At 44.7% G+C, this 24,285-nt stretch overlaps 1 protein-coding gene across 3 annotated transcripts in view; it reads right to left on the reverse strand.

The window, feature by feature from the left end:
* The window catches only part of CTNNA1 (catenin alpha 1), a 122,222-nt gene that overhangs the window by 29,498 nt on the left and 68,439 nt on the right, over positions 1-24,285 (reverse strand). For all 3 annotated transcript variants that reach the window (XM_063348694.1, XM_063348695.1, XM_063348696.1), the window contains exons 8-10: positions 21,406-21,486; positions 20,464-20,616; positions 5,801-5,893 (exon numbers count right to left, since the gene is read on the reverse strand). In XM_063348694.1, the coding sequence (XP_063204764.1) occupies positions 5,801-5,893; positions 20,464-20,616; positions 21,406-21,486 (327 nt within the window). The remainder of the gene's footprint in view (positions 1-5,800; positions 5,894-20,463; positions 20,617-21,405; positions 21,487-24,285) is intronic.

Below are 24,285 nucleotides of genomic sequence, written 5' to 3' on the forward strand. Positions count from 1 at the left end.
GTAAGAAGCTGCTCATAATTTAATTTTACACACGCCAGATGTCAGTTACCTCCAGCGTTCACCCTACTCATGTCTCTCTCCCTGCTCCTAATTGTACTTTGCTCCGAGTGGAAAAAAGCGTTCATAAGCAGGACATTTAAGTCGCTTCCAGTTACATCCAACCCCAGGTTTGCGTCCGCCTGTCTACATGCGCCAACCCCCCCCCACACTTCAATACAGCAAAAAGCACTCGGCAGCCTCGGATGAGCCGAAATGCCTGGAAGCGAAACAGAGAGGAGATTGTTTTGCACTTTCTCTGGCTGTAATGGCAGTGACCAGCAAGTGTAGGGAGGCTGATGCACCAAAAGGAGGAGGAGAAGTTTGCTTTGATTTCCGATACTTTGTTCCAATGTATGAAAGGCACTTTGAGCACTTTCCCTTCCTGCAAGTTAGGCACAGAGCGACCGCGGGCACCCCGGCAGAGGTATTTACTCCCGTTGTTGCAGCGCTAGGATGACCCACAGATCCACACACTTCTACTGGAATAACATGACCTTTGCCAGTTTTGCACATACTGCTGTCACAGTATTTACTATTTGCATATTGTGTATAGATAATTAACGCTATCGACTTCTTCGTATATGGAAAAAACATTTTCATTTGTAGCTGACGACTGGTATTATAGTACCAGTCAATGTAAAAGCTGCAAGGATTCTGGTGCCCTTTGTTTTGGTGTCCATTTGTGAACGGTTCGTAAAATGCTTCATTTTGTGTTTCCCTGACTCAAGTTGCTGAAGCTTTGGGGGTTTCGGGGACTCTGTGGCTTTTCTGGAAGCTGCTCTGCTACTGCACTCCACAGATCATTCCGCGCCTGCGATGAAAACATAGGGTCCTTGCTGACATACCTCCCTCTACAGAATCGAATCCCTTTCTCTTATGTTTGCTTCTTTTGAATGCATCAGTAACTGCTTGAGTTTCTAATATTGTTCCTTTGATGGCCAACTCCTGTCTTGTGCTGGCCCTTCTTCACGGCACGCCTACACGATACAAAACTGCAACCCAAGGGTTAAGCTTATTTTTATGTAAGCATTTCTACTCAATGCCAATAAAATATTTCAAGCACCTGTAATTAAACAGTCTGGAGAGAGATCTGCTAGTTAGTACATCCAAAAAATCTGTCGAGTCTTTCGAAGTGAAAAAAAAAGGGGACAATTGTTCGATATTAAGTCTTTACTGTAGGAAAAAATGAAGTTATCTCCTTCTCCAACCGCCACCAGGGAACTGGCAGAAACTGGGGACCTGAGGAGAGAAAGTCTGCCTCTCACGTTTGGGTTTGGGTGATTCGAGGGGGCGGACTGGAGGGTGGTTTTTGTTTCTCTGAGACGCTGCAACTTTTAAGCAGAAGTTTTTGTGCTATTTGGAACCCCTACATGGGATTCCTTATGCTGTGGTATTTTGTCTCTCTGTGTCAGTAGGTGTGAGCAGCATATGTAACCATCTGCCTCATCAGAAATCTATAAGCAGCAAATGGCTTTTGAAGCGTTTCGAAATTGGAATGTAAGGACGTGGAACAGCAATTATTAAAACACGAAGTTAATATGAGAAGGGCCAATTTATTTTTATTAAAAGTGTAATTTAATCCCAGAATTATCTGGAGCCTGTTTAACGGGCAACACTCACTTGACTGTGCAGGGGCCGATGAGCTGTGCCGAACACGCTGCCTGTGCTAAGGTAGGTGTGGAGGCAGCATGGAAGGGACAGGCAGAGACACTGCCTGGTGCCCTCCCAGGCCTTCCAAGGAGGATGAGCTATTGCGGCAGCAGAGGAGGAAGGCAACCGGCACCTCCTTACGCATGGGAGACCAGGTCCTGCGTGTGCACACCAGGGAGATGCAGGTCCGCTTCCCAGAAGATGATCGGTCTCAAGAGCAATCGACATGCTCCGGCTTTCGCTGGCAGAAGCAAACACCCAACCTGATGGAAATTCTAATCCATAATTATTTTCTAAAACTCCCAGCCTGACTGCAATTTCCTTAGAAGTCTATACAGGAACTTCATGGAGGAGTCAAAGAATGAGAAAGTCAACATAGAGCTGGTAAAAGCAGCTGCAAGTGACAGCAGACTGTCACATCAAAGGGCTGGAGCAACACTCTCTCCTTTCAAGAGCTGTACCGGGGCATTGTCACTGGTGCTTTCCAAACACCTACAGCTTGTACGATCAGAAACACTCCTATGGTTAAGCTCTCTTCTCAGACATCTTTAATGCAAAACGCTGTTACAAAACAGCTTTTGCAGGCTCCCAAAGCAAGTACTTCTTGGAAACAGAACTCAGAAGCCAGAGTTACGAGCAAGGATCCAGGTTTTCAAGTCGAGATAAACAAAATCTTTCACTAATTTACCATTGGCAAGCTCTGTGTTTAGCAAGGCAGCAAAGAAAACTTCCCCCAGCGCTCTGCTAGGCACATGGAAGCACAGGCAACCATTCCAAGCATTTCACAGCAGTATACTTGTCCATTCCCACTACGAAAGACATCTTAAGCATTTTTCTTTTTTTTAAAAACATGTAACTGTAGCGATGGAGGGCTTCTGTCCCTTCACCTTAACCCACTACAGACAGGCCTGTTTCCCCCGCCACCTAGCAAGGCATGAAGCTGCAGGACTGCAGATGCTGGACAAAGTTGTTTCACTTCAATATACAGAGTTTCAGCAACGCACGTCCTCGAAAACAGAATTCAGGCTGGCTTGTAAGTCAAGGTGTCGTGCAAAAAACCACCAGTGACCCCCTACCGCTGCCTTATTTCTTCCCTGCAAACCCAGCCTGGCCCAAGTCACCCAGCTGGCTCCTTCGGAGCATGCACAGCTCTTCCAAACAGTTCCTCCTGTTCAAAAGGGAGCTCTAAATATCACATTAAGTCTTCAACTTTGCATTAATTTCTGCGTTAATTGGCCAGGGACTCACAAGCAGGAAGGATGATGTTACTCTCGAGGAAGAGCTGATTTGCAGTAACACAGCCACACTAAACAAATTTAACTGCTTGCTTTCGTAGAGACTTTACAAATGAAAAATTTTCCGCAAAGAATTAAATTTCAAACCCGAGAACGTCCGAACCCGCAGGTGACATTGTCGATGAATGAGTTCTTGTCCGTACCAAGAAAACTTCCAAGTTTTCCCTAAGCAGTTTGAAGTGTTGCATGTTCCTTACTCCTGCTGCCGGCTCAAAAAGGCTAGTTCTGGCAACAGATCGAGTAACTGCTCTATTTGAGATACAGCTTTTATAATTAACTCCACAGATTGATTTCTGCAGAAATCATTCTTTAACCAGGAGTTCCCTACTCCCAGAATGGCCACTACTCAGCTAAGCTATTTAAGAGGTTACCTGGGGACTTACTCAAGTGCATTAAATTTCAGTTTCATCCTTTCAACCACAGCAATACCTCAAATTAAATTTCATACATCATATTTCTGTGTGATATTGATATATTCACTTGAGTTTCAGAGACTATTGTAATTACTGATTGACTTGACTCATTCCGAATCCAGCATCTTCCTGGAAAAATACCATCTAAGCAAAAAAAACCAAGAAAAAGGCAGATAACATTGGATTAAATCTGTGTTTTATGCCTATCTCACACTTTTGTTCAGCACAGCCACCTAAAATGATTCGAGGATTCCCACCAGGAATTGCGAAGTAAACAGGTAATCGTCTAAAAAAGGAAACGAAAGCCCACTATGCTGCTCTTTTTATCGAGAAGCATTTAGAGATTATACAGAGTAATCAAAGTCTGGGGAGCGTTCAGTAAGGCAGTTAAGGAGGATGGCAGCGTGCCGCATCACTGAGACTGGCATGAGACAAACTTCTGTGTTGTCAGGAGAAAGCGGAGATGCCGCTTGTAAAACAGCGTAGACAGGTGCCCCGATTATCTCTCGGGATTCACGACACGTTTAAATACTCTTCGAGCATTAAAGAATCAACCAGACAACATGTAACGCAATATAAAAGCACTCTTTCAAGTGCGATGAACACCTGAAGTGTCATTGACTAATCTCTCGGTGACGACCCCGAAATTAAGGCAAGAGCGCGCAGGAGAGCATCAGAACTTGGAAGTTCCGATACGTGCCCTTTGCCAAGCCAAAATCCATCAGTTTGAGCCCTCGCCCATTTATAGCTAATCAAAGCTTCCAATGCCTCTTAAACGTATTATCCATAATCCCTCAAGTTAAAGGTTAACAACTGCACTTCAGCAGACGTGACTACAGTTTGGTGACGACTGACTATCGCTTCATTTTTTGTGTTGACTATCATGGTGTTTATTTTATAAAGGAGGAGATTTATTTAAATAGGCAGCTGTTGGAAAAACAAAGATAGAAGAGTTTGAAATACACACAGTTGCAGCAATGGGAAGGGGAAAGAAAAACACCCCCACAGACTTGGACAACTACCAGAAACATTTAGATTCAAAGAAAACCTAACTTTCTTAAGACGACTATTTTCAAAAAACATCACCATTTGTTTGGAACAACATGCATTAGACACCCATATTCTTGGAGATAACAAAAATAAAATAAAATACGTCCAGCCTAGTCGGCTGCTTTAGGAAAGAGCAAGCCCTTATACCAGAGAAGATGTATTTTTAAAAGCTTTTTCTTCCACGTCCTTGGTTCCAACTGTAAAACTTGGCCTTTGGTTTTAAGGAGCCATAGACACGTCTTGCCCCAGAGGTGGGAGGCAGAGAGCTGGGCGGCCAACGCAGCCGAGGCACCGGCCCCCGCGCCTGAGCTGGGAGCGAGGACCACAGAAATCGCCCCAGGATGACAAAAGGCCTCATAAAAAGTATTTAATGTTTTATGTTGTGGTGTCTACCTTCACCTATTTAATAGCACTGTCACTTAAAAGTAACGCAAAAAGTAAAATAGTCCTGCTCTTCACACTATCTTTACCTAGTCCCTCAAAATTCCCCCCTCTCTTCCTTTCAACTGGTTTTAAAGGGACTATTCGATATGGGAAAATCTGAACAAATTCCAAATAATCCTGAGACAATACGCCTTATTTTCATAAAATACCGTTTGAATGACTTTTTGAGTAAATACTTCCCATTAGCTCCTCGTCACCAACAACAGCTTATTTGTACAGTTTAGATCTGAATTTCCTGTTGCTTTAAAAAAAATGCAAATTACAAGAATTGAGAGTGCGCTGTAGTCTTCGGGGGTTCATCCAAGTATCTGCTTGTTGACATTTAAAACATCAGGGCTGTCAAAATGGAAGAAGATAGTCTAGTGCTTATATAAACTTAATTTCCTTTTTTCCATTAAAAAGTTATTAATTAAAAGGTAGTCTCAGCCAGGTTCAAACTCTTCAGGCGTAGCCAGCTTCCTCTGATCCCATTCTATCGAGAAGATTTTTTGGGGCATATTTATATTCTACTCAGGCAAAAAATAATATATCTGTAATTCATCTTACAGCGTGCACAGGAGCAGCGGTAGCGTCTTCACAAGACATCTTCCTGCAACATGAACCTGCCCAGTAAAAGCACTGAAGCTTCGCCAGTTTACTGTCTCGCAGGTTATTAGAATACCCTGGCCAAATGAAATTTGAGCTATTATGGAAAAAAGACTCAATTGTATCGCTAATTCCTTTGTGATGTATTTTAAAGTTTCTAAGTCTTGATGCTTACGCTGCATTTCGTTCTCTACAGATATGAAGGAAAAAGCCAAGTTCTGCAGCAAGTCCGTAGACGGACACTAAGAGGCCAGAACATGCGCTAAGCAGGAGCAGTTGCCCAACTCATTAGGGTATGTCTTATGTTCTTACGCTCTTCATTACCTGGGGACACAGGGCTTCAAGCTGGCTGGCTGACATGCGAACCAATTTCACGCCTTCTTCGTTGTTGGAGATGGAACAGGCCAAGTTGGCAACCTGTGTCAGAGGCGGGAGAAAACACAACACAACTGTTAGAATTGGGTTTCATTTTCTTTTGTAGGAAACATTTTACCTGCCCCCAACAGTGACCAGTAACCCATCACGAAATACAAAGCATCTGCACTCGTTCACTTCTAACCAATTTTGAAGCCTCTAATGACGTCTGTTCCTTCTCTAGCCATAAAATCGTAACTCATCAGATCCTAAAACCACAGTCATTCAAACAAGACATTGTAAGATCCCAATTTGGTTAAGTTCTCTCCAGTAACACGTGCAGCACTTGAAGTTACAGCTAAAAGCCCATTCCCACTTGAGTGAGACAGCAGCAATCACACAATTAAAAAACCAATCCAGCTCCCACGCATCTGAGGATTAAGTCTTCTCATGTCCAGAAGCGTAGGGATGCTCCGTTTTTCTTGAAACGTTTCTACATCCTACTGTGCGTCAACACAAAAGAACTGGGAGCCTCATCAAGCCCTTCACCTACACAAGCGGTGCAGTGGTGTTGCGAAGCTCGAGGTGTTTTGCTGGCGTTGCACGGAGTGCACCTCTGCGACAAGGTACAGGTATTCGAATGCATGGCCTTAAACTACTCCGTGTACTTCTATCTAGTGAAAGCTCTTCATCCAGCCCTCCGTTTGTGCCACGATTTATTGAATAAAAACATCTGCCGGTACAGGTGATCTTGAAGATCCCGACACAATTCTCCAAAATTCAAATAGCGTCTCGTGATGCTAAAACTTTACTCCAAAACCAGGACCTGCTGCACAGCAGCATCCTTAACTAGGTCACCTTGGAACAGAGGACCTTTGGTAAACACCTGCCTTTCAAGAGCACGCAGGAAGGGGACAGCACAGAAATTTTGGTTAATTGAAGATATTCCTCATATCGGAGCTACTCTCAGGGGAAGGAAGTCTGAAGTGAGTTACATTTCTTAGTTGACAGGTGAATGACAAGCATGTTATTCTGAGCCATTTGAACACAGACAGCTGTAAAAATAGCACGAAGTGAACTGAGACGAACACCGAGTACTGTCCTTTTGGAGACAGAGCAACCTGCAACACCCCTCAGTAAACGCGCTCTAAAAGCACCATCAGGAGCCAGCAGCTGCTCAGTAACACCACTGAACCAGATCGCTCCATGCACTTTTCTCTATAAGCTGGGGAAATTCCATTCTGCCTTTAATTAATCTATCCCGTGCATTCGTATACGAGTCACTTTGAAGGAGTATCTGCAGCTCCATCGTGTGCTTTTCCCCCTCCCCAAGCCCTTCCCTTACGACAGATGTTCCCACGCAGAATACATTACTGTCCCACAGACCGTCAACCACATGCCAATGCACCAAATGGTGTTTTTCATCAACCCCATTATTAACTTTGGGACCAAAAAGCAAGTTCCCATTGCGAAGCGCCCAGCCTCTTCCTCCCTCCAGCTCCAAATCAAGTTACAGAGGACAAAAACCCAGGTGCCGTCAAGACGAGAGGTCTGTTTCCAACACTGAACGACCAAGTAGACAGATGCAACGGCATATATTTGGGTGAAAACAAACTGAAGTTGAGAGAACGACTATGCAGCATCAACAAGACAGGAAAAACTCTGCCAGCTTTCTGGAATATTAGTGTCTTGCTCCTCGACTTTCTTTTTCACTAGGCTTCGTAGACAAGACCTACGAGTTAAGAGGTGGAGCTGCGGTAAGCCTTCATCTCATTGCAAGGTGGTGCAGCTCGCACCCGGGTTTTCAAGGCTCTTTTCTCCCTCCTTTCTCTTACCACGTTCGCTGCAGCCTCCAGCACAGCTCCTCTCTGCTCGGCACTACCACCCAACAGCTGTACTCTCGATAACGCCCCGTCAAAAAGGGATTTTAGTTTGAAGACAGGGTTGGGTTTTTTTCCTGTAGATTTGCCATGTCTTAAATCCCTCGTTCACAGCGAGCTGTAGTATATTACGCTTTTGTTTAGAGGCTCAAGAAAAAAAAATAAAATCAAAAGACAATAAGATGCCATGATTTAAAAGTCAAATAAAGATTTTGCTGTTGTTTTAAGCACAGGTCATATTTTTGAGAAACACCAGTTTGCCAATCTTTTTTATGGTCCATATTTTCACGTCGTTCCTGCCTCCGCAGCAGCAGTTCCAATCTCTAGGAGCGAGAAGAACACAAAGCTCTATTGAGTAGGGGCTGAATAAAAGCGACATTGAAGCACTACAAAATCAGCCTCTCCGATATCTGGAGATGTTGTGCTCTCTCTCAAGCCAAGTGTGATGAATCAAGCGCACAGAAACCCCGCTCTGTCTGAATACAGAGAGGCAAAGAAGTTTATAATTGAGTGTCCCCGCCATGGTACGATGAAATTTTGCTTTTTTGCACAGTCATTTTTGAACAGTCATTTTTCTTCTGAATACCTCACTGATGGCAATTCTTCTTTAGAAATTGCCCGACCGGGACTGCCAACCTTTATGAAAGAAGCGTGTGTGCTCCCCTGACTGAGGGGCTTTGGCAGTTTACGACAATCCAACTGTTGGCTGCCACATCCCATCCTACCGCGGCGTCTCCAAATCTCAACACTTCATTTCAGCGTCCTCGTCCAAAAGAAAGCTATGCGCCGTGGCGGATTAGTTTCTCTGCCAGATTAGCACACAAACTTCACAAATTTGGTGCACATCAGAGCAGAGCGGGGACGCGGCAGCAGCGGAGATGACTTCTGGAGCGCTGCAGGACACGGCCCTAAATTCAGAGCAATCCAGGATTTACGGCACCCGCGGGAAGCACTGCCAAACTATTGGAAAACACTCACAAGCCTCTTAAAATCTGAAATTTAAGAAGAGCTATTTCAACTAGATTAATCGAGGTGTAAACGACACTACAATGAGGTATTTTAAATTGTCGTTAATTATCAGGTGGTCTGTAGCACGAATTCTAAAGTTGCATGTATGTTGATGGTGGTATGATTAAGAAATGTAATTTTAAAAGTATCTGAAAGCACCCATCATCAATAACCCCGGTGTGATATTTGATAAATAACTTCAAACTCCCCATCTTTAGCGAGGACAGGGCACCGCTGGCCAGTTATTCGACAGGCACACACGATACATAGGATTTTGCAGCCGAGATCAAGATCAGCTCCTGCCAAATTTGTGTTAAAGCACGCAGGGCACTTGGAAATCTTACACAATTCTAAAACTTTCAAATAAAATGAAGTACTTCAGGCAAACAAGAATTGCCCTTAAATGTAAATGAAATAGTTTCTCTGTGTCTCCAACAAGGTGGCTGACTGACAGAGTAAGTGGTCAGACTTGATTTAGAAAGAACACTTGTGCTTGAGAGCAAAATAGCAATTGAATTCCCGCTGCATTTGTTCATTCTCACCATTCAATATCATCAAGCCCCTTTACATAAGCACCACTGGCACAGGCATCAAAGGAGACAAAAAAGTTGCAAATAATGTAATCAGCCATAACGAGCAATCTCTTGAAAAAAGTTAAAAATACATAGGGAAGGCAGGCAGACGGAGAAGCGGGACTGACGTGGATCAGAGACCTCTCGCGGCACTGACAGACCAACTGAAAAGCATTTTTTGCTGCACCATCAAGGTTGTCTCAGCTCACAGAGCGTACAGCCGTCTCCCAGAGCCGGCTTCCTCATCCCAAAAGGCAGGATGGACCCAAAGCAGCTGCTGATGTTTAGATTAATGAGCTTAAATTTACGCCCAGTGAGAAATCATAGAACGGTTTGGGTTGGAAGGGACCTTAAAGCCCAGCCAGTGCCACCCCCTGCCCTGGGCAGGGACACCTCCCACCAGCCCAGGTTGCTCCAACCTGGCCTTGAACCGAGCATTAACGAGATGGGCAAAGACACAACCATTTCTACAAACTGAGCTAACGAACCGGTGCCAAGTGAGACTCAAAACCAGACCAACTCATCTGGAAGGTGGGGTTCATGTACTGACCAGTTATCGAAACTCAAATCGGACTGGTAATTAACGATGGCATCGGTGTCCTGCGAGATGAGAGGATGCCTTTGGAGGAGGCACAACTTAACTGGTTCCCTCTAGAGGTGGGCACCAGCTCAGCGCGCAGGGTCGATCGGGAAGACGTTATTAGCAGGAAGGTAGAATTCCAATATATAAAAAAAACCACATTGTACCATCTGTCACGGAGTGATTCCATCTCAAATTCTAGTTATTTTGATTCTTCAGAATTTACCAATTTTAAATCAGGAAAAAATCTTGACATTTCTGAAGCAGTTCTTTCCCCCGTTAGTGACAATCTGGCAGCCTGTGTTTGTGTTGGCAGCTGTTGCAGACAACTGCCTTCTCTGACAATAGGCAGTTTTTACCTTTTTCACCTGAAATACATTTTTTATTTTTTATTTTTATTTTTTGCAATTTGAAATTCGTTCAGGTAATGCCTAAGGAGCCATGTCTTCCAGCAATTCAAAGACTACAGCAGCCTCACCTACACGAGCTTGGGGTCAAGCTTCTTAAATTACACCGTTCAAAATAACCAAGAAATGCCGCCGCAGCTCCGTTCTTGTTAAACTTTCTCTTGGCGCTGACATCCCAGCTCAGGGAGAGAGGTTACTTTACATGGAGCTGTTTATTAGAGGATTGACAAATTGCTTTTTCAATAAAAGACCGGAAAAAAAAAAACCAAACCCCGCAAGAGAAAAAAAGGAACTATAATGTTTGACTTAATACATCTTCTTTTTCCAAGGATTTCAAAGGCTGCCATTGAAAGTTTGTATTTAAGTCTTTGCTTCGTGCAGTTGGACTGACTGCAGAGAGGCAAGACCAAGTTTCTCCTCCTTGTTTTACAGGTCGTGTTTTTAGGAGAGCTCTTTCAGGAACTCAAGGCGGCAAAGCCCTCCGAAAGGGGTGCAGGACGCAATCCCCCAGCAGCGCTATAACGCGGAGAAGGCCCTCTAATGTGTTTATTGTTGCATAATTTAAAATTGTCAGAGCTGCCTCTGCCACACAGCATTGTTCTAAATAGGGATTATATACGGCCACGCAGGAGACAAAGATACGCTAATTGAATTCTGAGTGACGCCTCTGATTTCAAACTGCAGCTGTAAAAATAGCACTGCAGAAGTAAGAGTTTTCAGACGGGCTCACAATTGAAAAACGTAACTTTTCAGTCTAACGTTAGCCAGCATCCTCTCGTAACCGCCATCCACAAACCCTTAGCAAAAAATTGCAAAACCATACCCATTTACACACAGATACTTTGGGAATTTCAACAACAGGGAAACAAAGCTTTTCAAAGGCGTTCCAGGTATTTTAATTTCTGATTAAATGTCAAATCCTCGGCTTCTTGTTCTAATTTTTGCTTTTCATCTTACAATTTCTCTGGGAATGCAAATTCCCACCTTTAAACAGCTTAAAATCACTCATTTTAAAGGGGGAAAAAAAAAAAAAAAAAAAGAATGGAGAGGCAGCCATTCAACGTTCTCCTCTTGAGGATCCGTTACAGAGCAGCGTAGCTGATATTCTCACCAAATTCAAATACGGCACATCTAATTTCTTCCTCCCCCCTTATTAAGAAAACAGTCCAGATTCACTTCGTGATGGTCAAAGCCCATGAAATTAATTTATCTGCAGAAACGACCATGCTGGCAAAACTAAGTAGCAACGGAGGACTCTCAGAAGAGATGTGTCAATTATGCGATTTCCACCCCTCTTAAAAAAAAGGCTTTTATCATTCAGTAAGTCCACGCATTTATTAATTCACTCGTCCACTACGCTCAATACTCAAGATAAACGTGCGCATTTTAACGCCCAGCCCTACCAGGTACCGCAGGAGGGAGAAGTCTGCATCATAGCTATAATCCTCCAAACTCCCGAGTTTCGCAGAGGCATAGCTAATTATGAATTACGCAAAACAGCGTCGCTTCTTTAGTGCGGATGGCAGGAAGATTTCGGTTCAAATCCATAGGGACTCCGGAGCAGGTTACCAGGAGTCATGCTGTCAACTGCTCCGTGATTTTATATGACTTAAGTAGTTGCAAGCGGCTGCGGCTCCACAGAAGGTACCCTGCAAGAGATTGTTGTGGGCAACAGAATCCCAATGTATTAACTTAAAATAGTAAAAGTCTTTAAATAAAACAAGCCGCACGCAGAAAAAACTCCAGACGTAAGGCACCGAGGGGAACGATGGACTAAAATTGAGGTAACTGCTATTTCCAGAGCTCCGCAATCTCACGCAGAAGAGGAGAGAGACTTTAATTTCAAGTCCGGTTATAAACACGTGGAGGGGAAATTTCAGCTAGATGGAAGGAAACCGGCAAGCAAAACGTTTTCGTTTCTGATTCCAAAGTTTTAGACAACGAGAAATGGGGGTTTGGAGGTTTTTTGCTTCGCCAGGCTGGCAACTGATTGAAAGAGGAAGGGGATCAGAGACAATATATTGTGTATTTTCTGCTCCCTGTAATACTGAGGCAATTGCTAAATATTTTCATGGGTAACCACCTTTCTTTTGGGACCAAATCTCAAAACTTGCACCTTTCAAGTACTGTCTGCGTGTCTAAAACTCTAGTTGGCATTTGGCTCTCAACCTAACCGAGCTGTCTCCGGCTCCCTGGTGCCAATCTAGGCTTAGCCGTCCCGCGAAAGCTCCGCTCAGCGCTGGCGAACTCCTTCCGTACCCAGAGGAAACGTCTTTCTCCAACCCAACCCAACCCCACGTGCTGCCAAGGTTTCATAAAGCAGGGAAATTTTTCACGCAGCTGGGCGAATCCAGAGTTTGTGCCTCACGACAAACCGAACTGGGCTCCGTTTACTGAGCGAGCGCAGACGGGAGAGCGCTCGTCTCTCTTGCCGCCAGGCTTTTCAATCAAAGAGGGGGGAGAGGTGTTTGCAGGGTGCTAATACATCTCCAGCACAAAACGTACCCAGAGGGATTTAAGTGCTAGCAGCGCCGGAATACCTTCACTCCCAGACCGGGAGCCCAGCCTGGCCGTAGACCTGAGCGCGCGGAGCTGGTGAAGGCGCAGCAGTGTGCTACGTGGGCAGCGTGCCCCTCGGAGATGCAGCTGTGGCAGCAGATGTAACTATTGGCAGGGGAACTATTCCTTCCTCAGACAAACAAGCGAAAGTGCTAAAATGTTGTTATAAGCACAAAACACATTAGTTACACAAGTCGATCGGAGCTACCACGACAGAAATCACACCGCCGGTACGGAACGGAGATCCGATCTTAAGCTAAATGATTCAAAGCGAATCCTCATCTTTGACGCTTCTTAGCAACACAAATGTTGTTCTTTAAAATAAAAGGGTTTCTAGGAGTGATATGTGGATAGTACCTGAATAATTATCCTTATCCAAACAAGCCTCTTATGTTTATCAAAGTGGAAATCGTAATTCTGTTCTATCTCATTTTGCTTATCACTCAGAGTGTGCTGCGTTATGATCCCACTAAAGGCTTCCAATTCCGTGCCTATTATTAGCCGTTTAAACGGGTTTTTGACGATTCAGACAACTGTTCATGGGAAGTTTAATGGTAATTTTAAGTACATTATGCTCTTGAAGAAGGCAACAAAACAGTAAGAGGAATGAGCTCTACAGACTTCAGGCAACTCCTGGGTGACACTACATGATTAATATTCCAATATTGCTAATGACTAAGATGATGAAAACCCAGACATGGAGTGAGGCTTTTAGTCATATATCAAGAATTAAAACTTTTTATGCCACATCTATAAAAGCCATACCCAAAAAAGTTACTTAAAAATGCTGTTGGGATGAAGACTCAAATAGCTGGAAAATAAAATAGGCCGGGAGTCTATTGCTGTTTACCTGCCTCTGAGGGCATCGAGTCAACAGCGCCCGTACTCAACCGGGCTTTTATTTCCTGATCTCTTTTATGGAATTCTCCTTCCCCAAATGCTTCTATCTTTCCAAAGGAGAAAGGAACAGAGCAAATACAGGGCTGTTTCTAGTGGGGTAAAAGGACATTAACGGAGTTTTCCAAACCCTAACCTCGTTCAGCTCCAACTCCTACGCCCAAGCGTTCAAAGACCAAGCCCCGCGTTCCCAACAGCCACCCAACATAAGGACCGCCCCATGGAAAAGGGACGGCAGAGGAGTCCCTCCTCCACGTAGCAGCAGCTAGGCAGGAGGGTTTTCAAACAGAAGAACGTCTCCAAACACCCACGTCGCTGCCCAGATATGGGAGGGTTCAAATTCATCTTCAATCACTCCGTCTCTCCCACCAGTGGCCCTGTGGGACTGCTGGTTGCTTTGCTTCTCCCGGGGGCGCTCCCACAACGAAATCTGGACGGCAAGATTATCCTGACGTCTCTTATTCCTCTTCCAACAGGATTTTTCATCTCTACCAGCATTCTACAGACCCTTGCATGCACAATTCGGTGTAACATTAGAAGACTGGCCTCAAAAAAAACCCTTACAAGAACAAAAGTTATCCTATTGAAAGGTCACTTGCCTTTACTTACGTATGCTGTATTAAATTTGTATATCCAGTTTGCTGGGAAACGGAGGAACTTTTTTTTCCTGCTGAGGCTCTCCTACTTTACTGATTATAAATGTAAGGAAATCATGTTCTACAAGTAGAATTTAATTTATTTATGAATTAGTTGACTAATAAAATGAACTTACAAGGAAAGTGCATCGGTTCTTGAAGAGTGTCACACTTTAGAGGGCACATTAAGAGTTATACTGGTCGTTTGCTAAAGACATTTGTTTTAAATTGCTGCCAAGGTTATCTATGGACAAATTACAGAAAACGTGCTCGTTCTTTGGAAGAGACATTTCGCTCTCCATCTTAAAACGGGAAATTAGTCCCGAGCTGGACTGACTCTGCCTCTCTTCTCCAGACCATAGCGCAAGGCCATTTCTCCTGTAACACACAATTACCTTCAAAATAAAAGCAAGCAAAGGACAAACTTGTGTTTCCAGATTCCCCCTCCCGCCCCCATGAATTAGGAAAACAGGTGCTGAGATGCCACAGTGACTGATAACGACCCTCGCCTGGAAAATGCCGAGTTTTGAGAGATGAATATACCCAAAGACTCAGAAAAACATTCCAAGTCAATATTTCATTTGGGTGTCAAGTCCTACGCTTGTCTGTGCGCTCCTCACCCAAGATACGTCATCTTTGTCTTTCAGTCCTGAGAGAGATCCCCTTGATGGCAAACAAGAAAAAAGAATTTTTAAGAATGGGCAAAGCCCGTCCACTCCCACCTCCAAAGATGGTAGGTGTATAAACTTGTGAGGCCAGATTTATTCCTAGATCTGCTGGATACATCGATTCCATGCTGCATTTTTAATAAATATATAAGATGCACCATCCTGGTCTGAGCGACGCAGGACTAATTCCTCTTCTAATGCTTGGGAAAACTGCACTGCTAGAAGACTCTAGTGTCGGAATTTGTGAAAATATTTACTTTCTAGCCAGCTCTGGGGTGCGGGTTTCAAGGTCTCGGTGTTTTCGAGCTCCCCAGGTGCAGGGACGAGGAGGAGCGAGACCCGGGCACTTGACCCAAGCTGCCAACAGGGTTATTTCATACCAGGAACGGCACATTCAGTAGAAATTGGAAAGTTTGCTGAGGAGCTCCCTCCCTCCCTGGCTGCCATCCTGAGCACTCCTCGCCCCGGTGCCGGAGCCCTGAGCCCTTCCCTTCCTCCCGTAGCCGCAGCGCTCGCAGGGTCCCACCTTGGCTGTCCCTGCAGGGAGTGCACGGCTCCTGCTGGTGGGATGGGCTGGGCATAGTCCTTGTCTATTTTATATTGGTACGGGGACCAGTACTGGTTCTGTGGTGTTATTGATGGGAATTATCTAGCCTTATCCTATTAAATCTGTTTATATTTCAACCCTGGTGTTTCCACGTTTTTCCCCAATTCCCCTTCCTGGGTGGGGAGGGGTCATCGGGTGAGAGAATAATTGCCTAAATGACAATAAATTGTTGTGGGTTTCTCAAACCATATCATGCAAAAAGACCAAGTGCATACCTTTCTCACAAAGATGACCGGCTATGCCCAGGTAAGCTACAGCTCACGACCAGAGGACAGGTCAGCCTCAGTTTTTCAAAACCTTTGCTGTGTCTGAAGTCCAAAAAGCTAGCTATTATTTTAAGCCCAAGGTGTTTTACTCACTCCATTATTTTTTTTTAAAGCTTTTCACGTGTTAGAAACCTGCAGCTGTTAGGCTCTCTGAAGAACGTACAGGCTGCAAGTATGGCCAAATCAGGATAAACTGCAATAAAAACACTGCAAGTGTGCAAGGCTCTGGGCTTCTGGAGAGCGCTATATTTAACGTGAGCTCTGAAGAATGACTCCAGGACATCAGGCAACAGAGTCGGGGCAGCAGCAGGGGAAAATGTCAGCGCGAGAGGCTACAGAGAGCTTACGGAGCTGCAAGTGCCCAAATGTGATTCCTTCCAAGCAAATAAATTTGCAGGCTGCATCTGTTCATGGGTTTTCAGTGAAGATGAGAAAATCATCTCTCCATATGCGAGATACAGCCCAGTGCATTAAAAAAAGGCACAGAGCGGCCTTTTCAGATAAATTAAAGCAATTAGAAAAACACCGATGCTTATGAAGTATCATTGGGAGCTTTTGCCTCCCCGGTCTTAGCAAAGTTTCTCCAAGAAGAAACGTAAAAAATAAAATTTGAGAAAAACATTTGACACAGGGGTACTGGACTCACTCCTATAAGACAGGATTATTCACCTTTTTTAAGAACTTACAAACTCGTCCTTCCCAAAATATTCCTCAGCAAGCCAACAGCTATTGTAAGCTTTTACCTGGACTCTGCCCTCACCTACCTTTCAGCCACCTAATTTCTGAAAAACTTTTCCATGACGACCACATAGAATAAAACAGCGACAAACAGCCAACCTAAGTTTTATTCTTCTAAAGCAAAACGTTTCTTTTTATACCGTTTCTGGCTTTTTTCACTTATCGGAGAATAGCCAGAAGTGCCACTGCAGGGACTGCAGGGAGCGGTACAAAGGCAGTTTGTGCACAAGCAAACTTCAAAGAGCGGGAGGAACAAAAAGTCAGCGTGGTGCTAAGTGACATCGTTGAGAAACGAGCAGGGAGCTGCAGGACAGCCCAGTTTCCAGGGAGGAACGTTAAAGGTAAGGATGCCAATGCCAAGCTGCCTTTCCTCAAGAGCCAAGTTAACAGATTGGAGAGCCAAGGCTACTTTATCCAGCATCGTAAAAACCACTGGAACCTAAATATGTGCTTTGCAATCAGTAAATCAGGAAGATTTTCATAGTTCGCAACTGAATTTAACTTTCTCTTGCGCTGGTTCCCGAAATGCTGGCTCTTCTGTCCTTCTCGTGCGCTGCTGCATTTAAATTGGCTTCTCAATTCCTGGATTAAACTCCCTTAACAAAACGCAGGCAGAGCGCGAGGTAGTTAATGGGCTGCTAGTAGAGAGCAATTTTGAAAGCTATCTTTGAAACCTATTATTCAACGGAGACATGTCTCCTTTCACTATTTCACTGTTTCTCGGTTTTCAGAAGGCAGGATAAGGGGGTTAGTATTCTATTACACAAGAAACACTTTAGATGGAAGCCCCACGGGACACGGCTTTGGTGTGGTTTCTCTAGAAGGTGCAGACCCAGCGGGCAAATCAGATTGTTGTGGTTATGGCACCTTTTGGTCAAATTTGGCCACCTGGACTTTAGGAACCAGAAAGCAGACAGTGCTCTGCTGCCAAGAAGGGAACGTTTCAAGATAAACTTAGCCAAATCCTGTTCTTGCATCCCTTTACAGCTTCCTGGAGGGCCCATAAACACCTCTGAGCTGCAGGAGCGAGAACTCCCCACGCTAACCCAGGGCAGAACCAGCAGCACCACTCCTCCCGTCTAGCCAACACCTGCAATAGTTTAGTGTCCAAAAAAACAAAATAAAATATATTTATTTATCCCAGTCCCCTCTAGGGGCTGGTTCCCCAGGAGAGCAGCACTGACTCCTCCAGGTCACAGGACCCGGGGTACTAAATCCAAGGTGTAAAACCTCGCACTAATTCAGACGGGGATCTTCCGAGTTGCCTCGTGCAGAGCGGGTCTCTTCTGTGCGTTTCTTCCCATGGCTTAGCTTGAAAGGAAAGGACGCGTTCTCTTCTCCGTCTCAAACACGGGAGCCTGTCAATCACGGCGTGATACACAACACAGCTCCATTCTGCACTGCAGCTGTTTTGTCACATTTGATGTCTCGAGTCACTCAGCGGCATTTCTGAGGGTAGTTAGGATAAACTCCCCGGCACACTTATCTTCCGCTGAAAGCAGGTAGAAGCAATCACTTCTCATCTCCCCAGGTGGAACATCTTCTGTTCCGCTCTTAAACAAACTTTTATTGTTTTGCCAGATACCTGCAGTCGAGTTTTCTGCCCGAGAGCAGAATCATATGGGAACTCGCAAACATCCTTCTCCATTCTGGCAGAGACGCACCGAGACATTGTAAGTGCAACCCACCGCGACTCGTCTTCCTTCACCGTAAATTTGACATGGCGTACGACTCCACAGCGGCTCGCTATCCCCTCGAGACAAGGGCCCTGCAGGAATACTATTCCCCCTCTGTCGAACCTAAACCTATATATTAATCCATCTACGTTCCTGGAAGAGGTTTATAAGCCATCTGGATCATGCTACTCTATCGCTATAGTTACATTTTAGACAGCAAAAGCAATAAGCAAGCCTTCAAAAAGCTGTTGCAGCAGCATATCATTTTAGCAGAACCTTTTGATGCCAGTCAGAAATATTGTTTAATGCATACTTTCCGGGGAACAGTCTTACTTGAAAGACAGACTGGCTGGCTGAACAGAGGTTCTGTAAAACTCATTTGCAGCTTGGCATTTCGCACACAAGGTGAGGTCAGTAAAAACCGCTCTCCCACGCCAGTGAGGACAGGCACCCGATGCTTTCGGATCCACACGTATTCCGAAGGAGCAGGGAGTACGGGCTCACCTAGCAAGGGTGGGAGAGAAGCTCATAGACGGAGCAGCGCAATTACTCCTTGGTAATTAGGCCGATAAACTCCATGTGTGGACACCACGCACCCACTGACGAGGCGGCAGAACTACGGCAGGGAAGGCACTGCTATTGTTATGCCAGGCAACTTCTCCTGTAAACAAGCCCTAAAAAGAATTTTCTAGATAAATTAGGCTTGCACCAGGAAGGGAGGTGTTAGAGAAAACCCGCCTCAAAGTGTTCCCAACACTGCACGTGGAACGGCTGCATCCTGCTGCCGAGGCAGGGCACAGCAGCAACACCTTCTGCCTGCTGTTTTATCAAACAACATCGAGTTACTTAAAATTTAGGATAAAATCACTTTGAAACTATATGACGATGGTATTTACACCGAAAAGCGGCAGGCCAAAAGTGAAGAAGGGATACCTTCAGAATAATTAAAGATTTTCATTGCTGAGACAGCAACTCCGAAGAGCTGGACTAGCTCGATGCACCCCAGACTCACCCCGCTCAAAGCCCCGAAGGCTTTTAAAAAAGTGAGAAAAAGAGACCGAGCAAGAGTCAGAAACTGCTTTTACTGATGTTCGATAAGTCTTATTCTTGAGTAATTTAAATCTGCCAAGCGGTGTGAAAGCATTCCCCGTGAGCCTAGGAGACACGAGGACTGAGGGACCAAACACCGTGGTACTAAGAGCAAAATTACATTAACCGGGAGCTGGCTGCGCCCGGGCAGCTGCTGAGGGCACCACAGGAGCCGGCCGATGCCTCAGAGCAGCCCGGAGCATGCAGGAGGAGTTTCTGAAGTTCATTCCTAGCGGCACGTTTCTTCAACGATACCCGCAGAGGTTTGTTCTTGCCATTCAGCATCAAGAAGGCACGACATTCTCATGCAAAAACAACGGCAAGAGGACAGGGTTTATGAGACGTATCCAGGAACACAGGGTACGAACTTAGGTTGCTCTTTGTAAATACGTTACCTGTTGGAGAACTTAAATTTAATACCGGACTAATGACTTTTAACGCATTTCAGTTAAGCCAGGTGGGTCCCATTTAAGCTCACCTTCCCACAGATCACCTTTAGTCTTCAGCAACACCAGTTGGAGAGGCTTTGGGTTTTTATTGGGAAAAGGTGGCAGGGATCGGTTTTGTTATCGCGAGTTTTTTATTTGTTGTTCGCTCTTTACACGCACGCACAAGCAGGTTCTCATTCTAAAAGCCTTCCTATAAAAGGCCTGTTTATATTCACTGGGATTTTACTGAAAAGAAGAAACCTCCAGGCTCCAAGCAACGGGTCGAACGGTACGTGGGTACAGCCGCGCCACAGTCGCCCTTACTCCATATCGCCACCTCCAATTAACAAATCGAGTAAAGGTAATAGCATAATATACTCAACACTGTATAATATCTAAAATTACACGGGCTACGTAACAGTAGCTGCCGCTTTTTGATAAGCTTACACGTTTGAGTGTTTAAACATTAAATTAAATTGTACTTAAATTAATTCAAAGAAAATTTTAAAAGCAAATTTATTACAGAACTCGCTATTTGTTTCAACAGAATTGAAAAATGTGTTTTGCCTAGTCTTGCCTTAATTTAATCAGTGATAATTTCATTTTAATTTGTGCCATCTTACCTCAATCAATTTGTTGGCATGTTCGCGGAAAACCTGGGCATATTCTTTAACTTCTTTTTCGTTCCCATTCTTGGCAGCTTCAATCAATACTAAAAGCGGAACATTTGTTTCCAGAAAAGAGTCGGATACATGGTCCATAACAGCTTTGCGGAGCTAAAATAAAAACAGAAGAATGAGTTATTTTCCAGTAGTGTTCCACTGCTGTTTTCCTTTTACTGTATTAATACATAAAAGCTTAAAGTACTTTTGTCGTTGATCCTTTTTCCTTTGTGTGACCAAGGCTTTCCCTGCACTAAGTCTTGTCTCTACACTTTTTGCTTCAATTTAAATTAAATCTCCTTAAAAAACTGGATTAGTTATACAGGAGCAAGCCTCCAGTTTGGCCACAAATATTGATTTAGCAGTTCATATTGGTTTTGCCTGAGTAAATTTGCTGCTTTCCCTCAGCTGATTAAACAACATGCTGATTTCACTTTTTTTATTTTTCTACTGGAATAAAAATATTCTTCAGCAAACGTGATCCCTATCCACATTTACGTGAAGAGGGGACTATATTGCTTTAAAAACCAAAGGGACGAGAGACTGACGTTACGTAAATACAGTCCTCAAAGAAAACAGGCTGAGATGAAAACCGTCAGAATTATAAAACATCCCTGGTTATGTCCAAAACCTATAAAATGGGAGGTTGTTTTTTTAAGACAAAAAAATCTCTCTTGCCATGAGGATGATTAAGAATCCAACATCTTTATTAGACAGTTAAGAGGGGATTACGTTTCCACCCCATGCTTTCCTGCGAAACTTCTAGCTTTTAATTCACTAAACGCGAGCAACAAGCCCACCGCCCACTAGAAACAAATCCACAGATAACACATTCCCAAGAGGGCAAACGTGCAGAATTGCACTCGTTTGTCTCAACAAGCATCGGCTTTAGATATCACTTACCTGCCTACGCAAGTCTCTGGTCTTTTTGGTCATTTTATCAATGGCAGAGTTCAGCGCATCACTTCTTTCTTTGCGCCCAGCCTGAAAAACAAGAGACAAAGGGGTAAACAGGTATTCAGGGTCTCAAAGGCAAACCAGTAAACCAGTATTAATTCATTTCAAGAACATTCTTAGCTGCTTTTTTTTTAAAAAAAAAAAAAAAAAAAAAAGTGATTATGCGCACTAGAAGCCCGGAGGACTGTGCCTCCGATGTGACAGCGCTCCCTCGCACACCTCCCCACCCAGCTAGCACACAGGGCTGCCCTGCCGCAGCCAGGCAAAAGCCAAAAATCAATTCTTTTTAATGGTAAAATCCTCGTAAAACGCTTGCCGGGGATGAAATCCAACATTTCAAGTGAAGTATCCAGGCCCACCCGCCGAGAGCTGGATTTCGCCAAGGTTCGATACAGCGAGTTTCGCGTGAGCCCTGCTGTTAACGGGAGGGCAAGGGGCCAAGCGGCAGTGGCAGCTTCGCGCTTTTTAGGCAGACGCTGGGTCAAAAATACCCAAATTTGTATCAGATTGGGAGGGTAAGAACAACAGTGGCGGTCCGGGTTTGCTGGGAGGGGTTTTTTTCCGGTATAATATAGCTTATATTAAGAGTTTTGAAACACACTTTATGCAACCACAATCCAATTTCTGAAGTGCTAAAGCCCCGATCAATATAATTATCCTGTTGAGAAGAAAAACCATTTAGCAGCACTAAAATGAGGGTATTCCAGTTCTCAATTCTCCAGGTGACAGGCTGGTTTGAAATACCTGGATGAGCAGCCTTTAATCTAAAACACGGAGCCCACTCTCCAGCAGAAATAAAAATTAAACAGAATCTGGGAAGGGGAAAATTAGGATGTTGTAAAGTCATTAAGTTTAATGAATTATTGAAGATTCGTCACCTCCCTGATCAAGTAATTTGATTCTCATCACAAAAGGTAACTGAAAAGTGACCGAAATTAAAACCGGGAGCTCGTTGTGACGAAGCCACAGCCTTCAGCAGACCCAGCGTTGGCCCGTTCTTCACTCCACCCTCAAAAAAATCAAAGCTGAAGTCTCCAAACAAAGTGAAAATTAAAGCTACTCATTTATTGAGCGGTTAGTTTGCTGTTCCTATGCTCGGCGGACAGGAAAACCGAGACACGGTCACGCTGGAGAGTCCCGTTGAGCGCGATGGCTCTGTCCCAGGCGGCAGCTCGGGGCGCGCTGGTGGCAGTGGGTGCTGCCTGCACCCCCAGGCGATTCACCCCCAAAAAATCGGACACCTGACAACTTCAGCGCACAAACTAAAAGCCTGCTCCGAGACACAAACCTGCAATTGCAGCTGCTTGCGCTTCCCGACGCTTTCCCACCGCTTTACCTATTGTGCCGTGACCATTTTACCGAACCCGTGGCACCCCCCCGTACATGTGGGTGGTTTTTTCCGGGAATATCTTTGGATCTAAGATATATACTCATCTATTATGTAGAAAGCCAAACATTCAGCTATTCCAAGAAGTGCCATTTTACTTCTCCCTGGGTGCCCCTACATCACCATTTTAAGGCGACGCAGGAGCACGCTTTTGAAGCGAGTCCACCCATCGCTTCCACTTTGCTGGCCCCGGCTTCACCGCCCAGAAGAGCCTGGGCGCGCGAGGACCAGATGCCTTCTGGAGGAGAGGAAACCCAAGAGATGGTTTCCACTAATGGACATTCCAGTTCACAAGACCAGAGCACAGCCAGGCCTACGTACAATGCCCTGAAAAGCAGGCAACGCATACATTAGAGCCTAAGCGACACTAATTGCGTGGGGTTGATCCAATCCTATTAAGCTACACCCCATGTTAGCACAGACAGAGCCGTAGAATCTAAACCCATTAGATTTTAGCAAGGCAGCTCCAGTTTATTTCCACCTTGTTGGCGTTCAAAACTTTTAGCACAGAAGCTCGTCAAAAGTATTAACAGAATTTCCTTCTGAAGGCTGCAACGTAAAACGCTCTGCTAATTGAGCTGCGGCGATTTAACGGTTTAGGGCATATAGCTGCTCACCCGGCTCCTTCGTTAGGGCTGGTGCAGCGGGGCAGGACGGGGTGAACACGATGAAGACCAGCACCTCTGCAGCTACAGGGAAGGACCCTGTCGTCGTTAACATCTTAAATCATCACAGCCAATCCCAAGCAAGGCCTTGGCCCAGAGACAAGGATGTCAAGTTTCGCCCATCTGAAGTTTCTTGACTTGTTTTGGGTTTTTTTTGCATAAAATGAAACATAAACCGCTAACTGTGGGATCAATTACGCCCAGTTAGATCCAAATGGGGACAGCGGTCGCTGGGGCACACGAAGAGCAGTACAGCCTGTGGCTGCCCGAACCCTCCAGGGCACGTAAAGTCACTGAAGATCGTTCTTGACCACAAGAGTCATTTTGCCCAGGCTCCCACACGCCCAAGCCCCAGAGATCCTACCCATCAGCTCTACCCTACAGCTGAACAAGTCCTGCTTGGGCTAGTCTCTCTCTCTCTCTCTCTCTCTAAAGTAATATATTGTGTTTTTAAGGCTCCAAGTGAGAGTTTACCACCTCTGGGTAATTTATTCCAGTAACCAATTACCCTCACTATTAAAAAAAATTATCCTTGTTTCTAGTCAAAACTTTCACTGAGAAGCCAACTAACGACCCGGCAGCACAACACATGTGTTCTCTTATGCACGGGATCAGGAGGACTCACAACAGCGAAGTGTGAATGTTCAGATTATTAGTAGGATTTTTAAATAATCAGCACAAAACTCTGCTGAGGGAATCGGAAGCTCTGCTGTCAGGAAGCAGGTATCAGATTCAGCAGATTTAATAGGGTCATGTCGACCGTGTCAATCATTT

Source organism: Chroicocephalus ridibundus, chromosome 11, assembly GCF_963924245.1.
Source record: "Chroicocephalus ridibundus chromosome 11, bChrRid1.1, whole genome shotgun sequence".
Classification (NCBI taxonomy): Eukaryota; Metazoa; Chordata; class Aves; order Charadriiformes; family Laridae; genus Chroicocephalus; species Chroicocephalus ridibundus.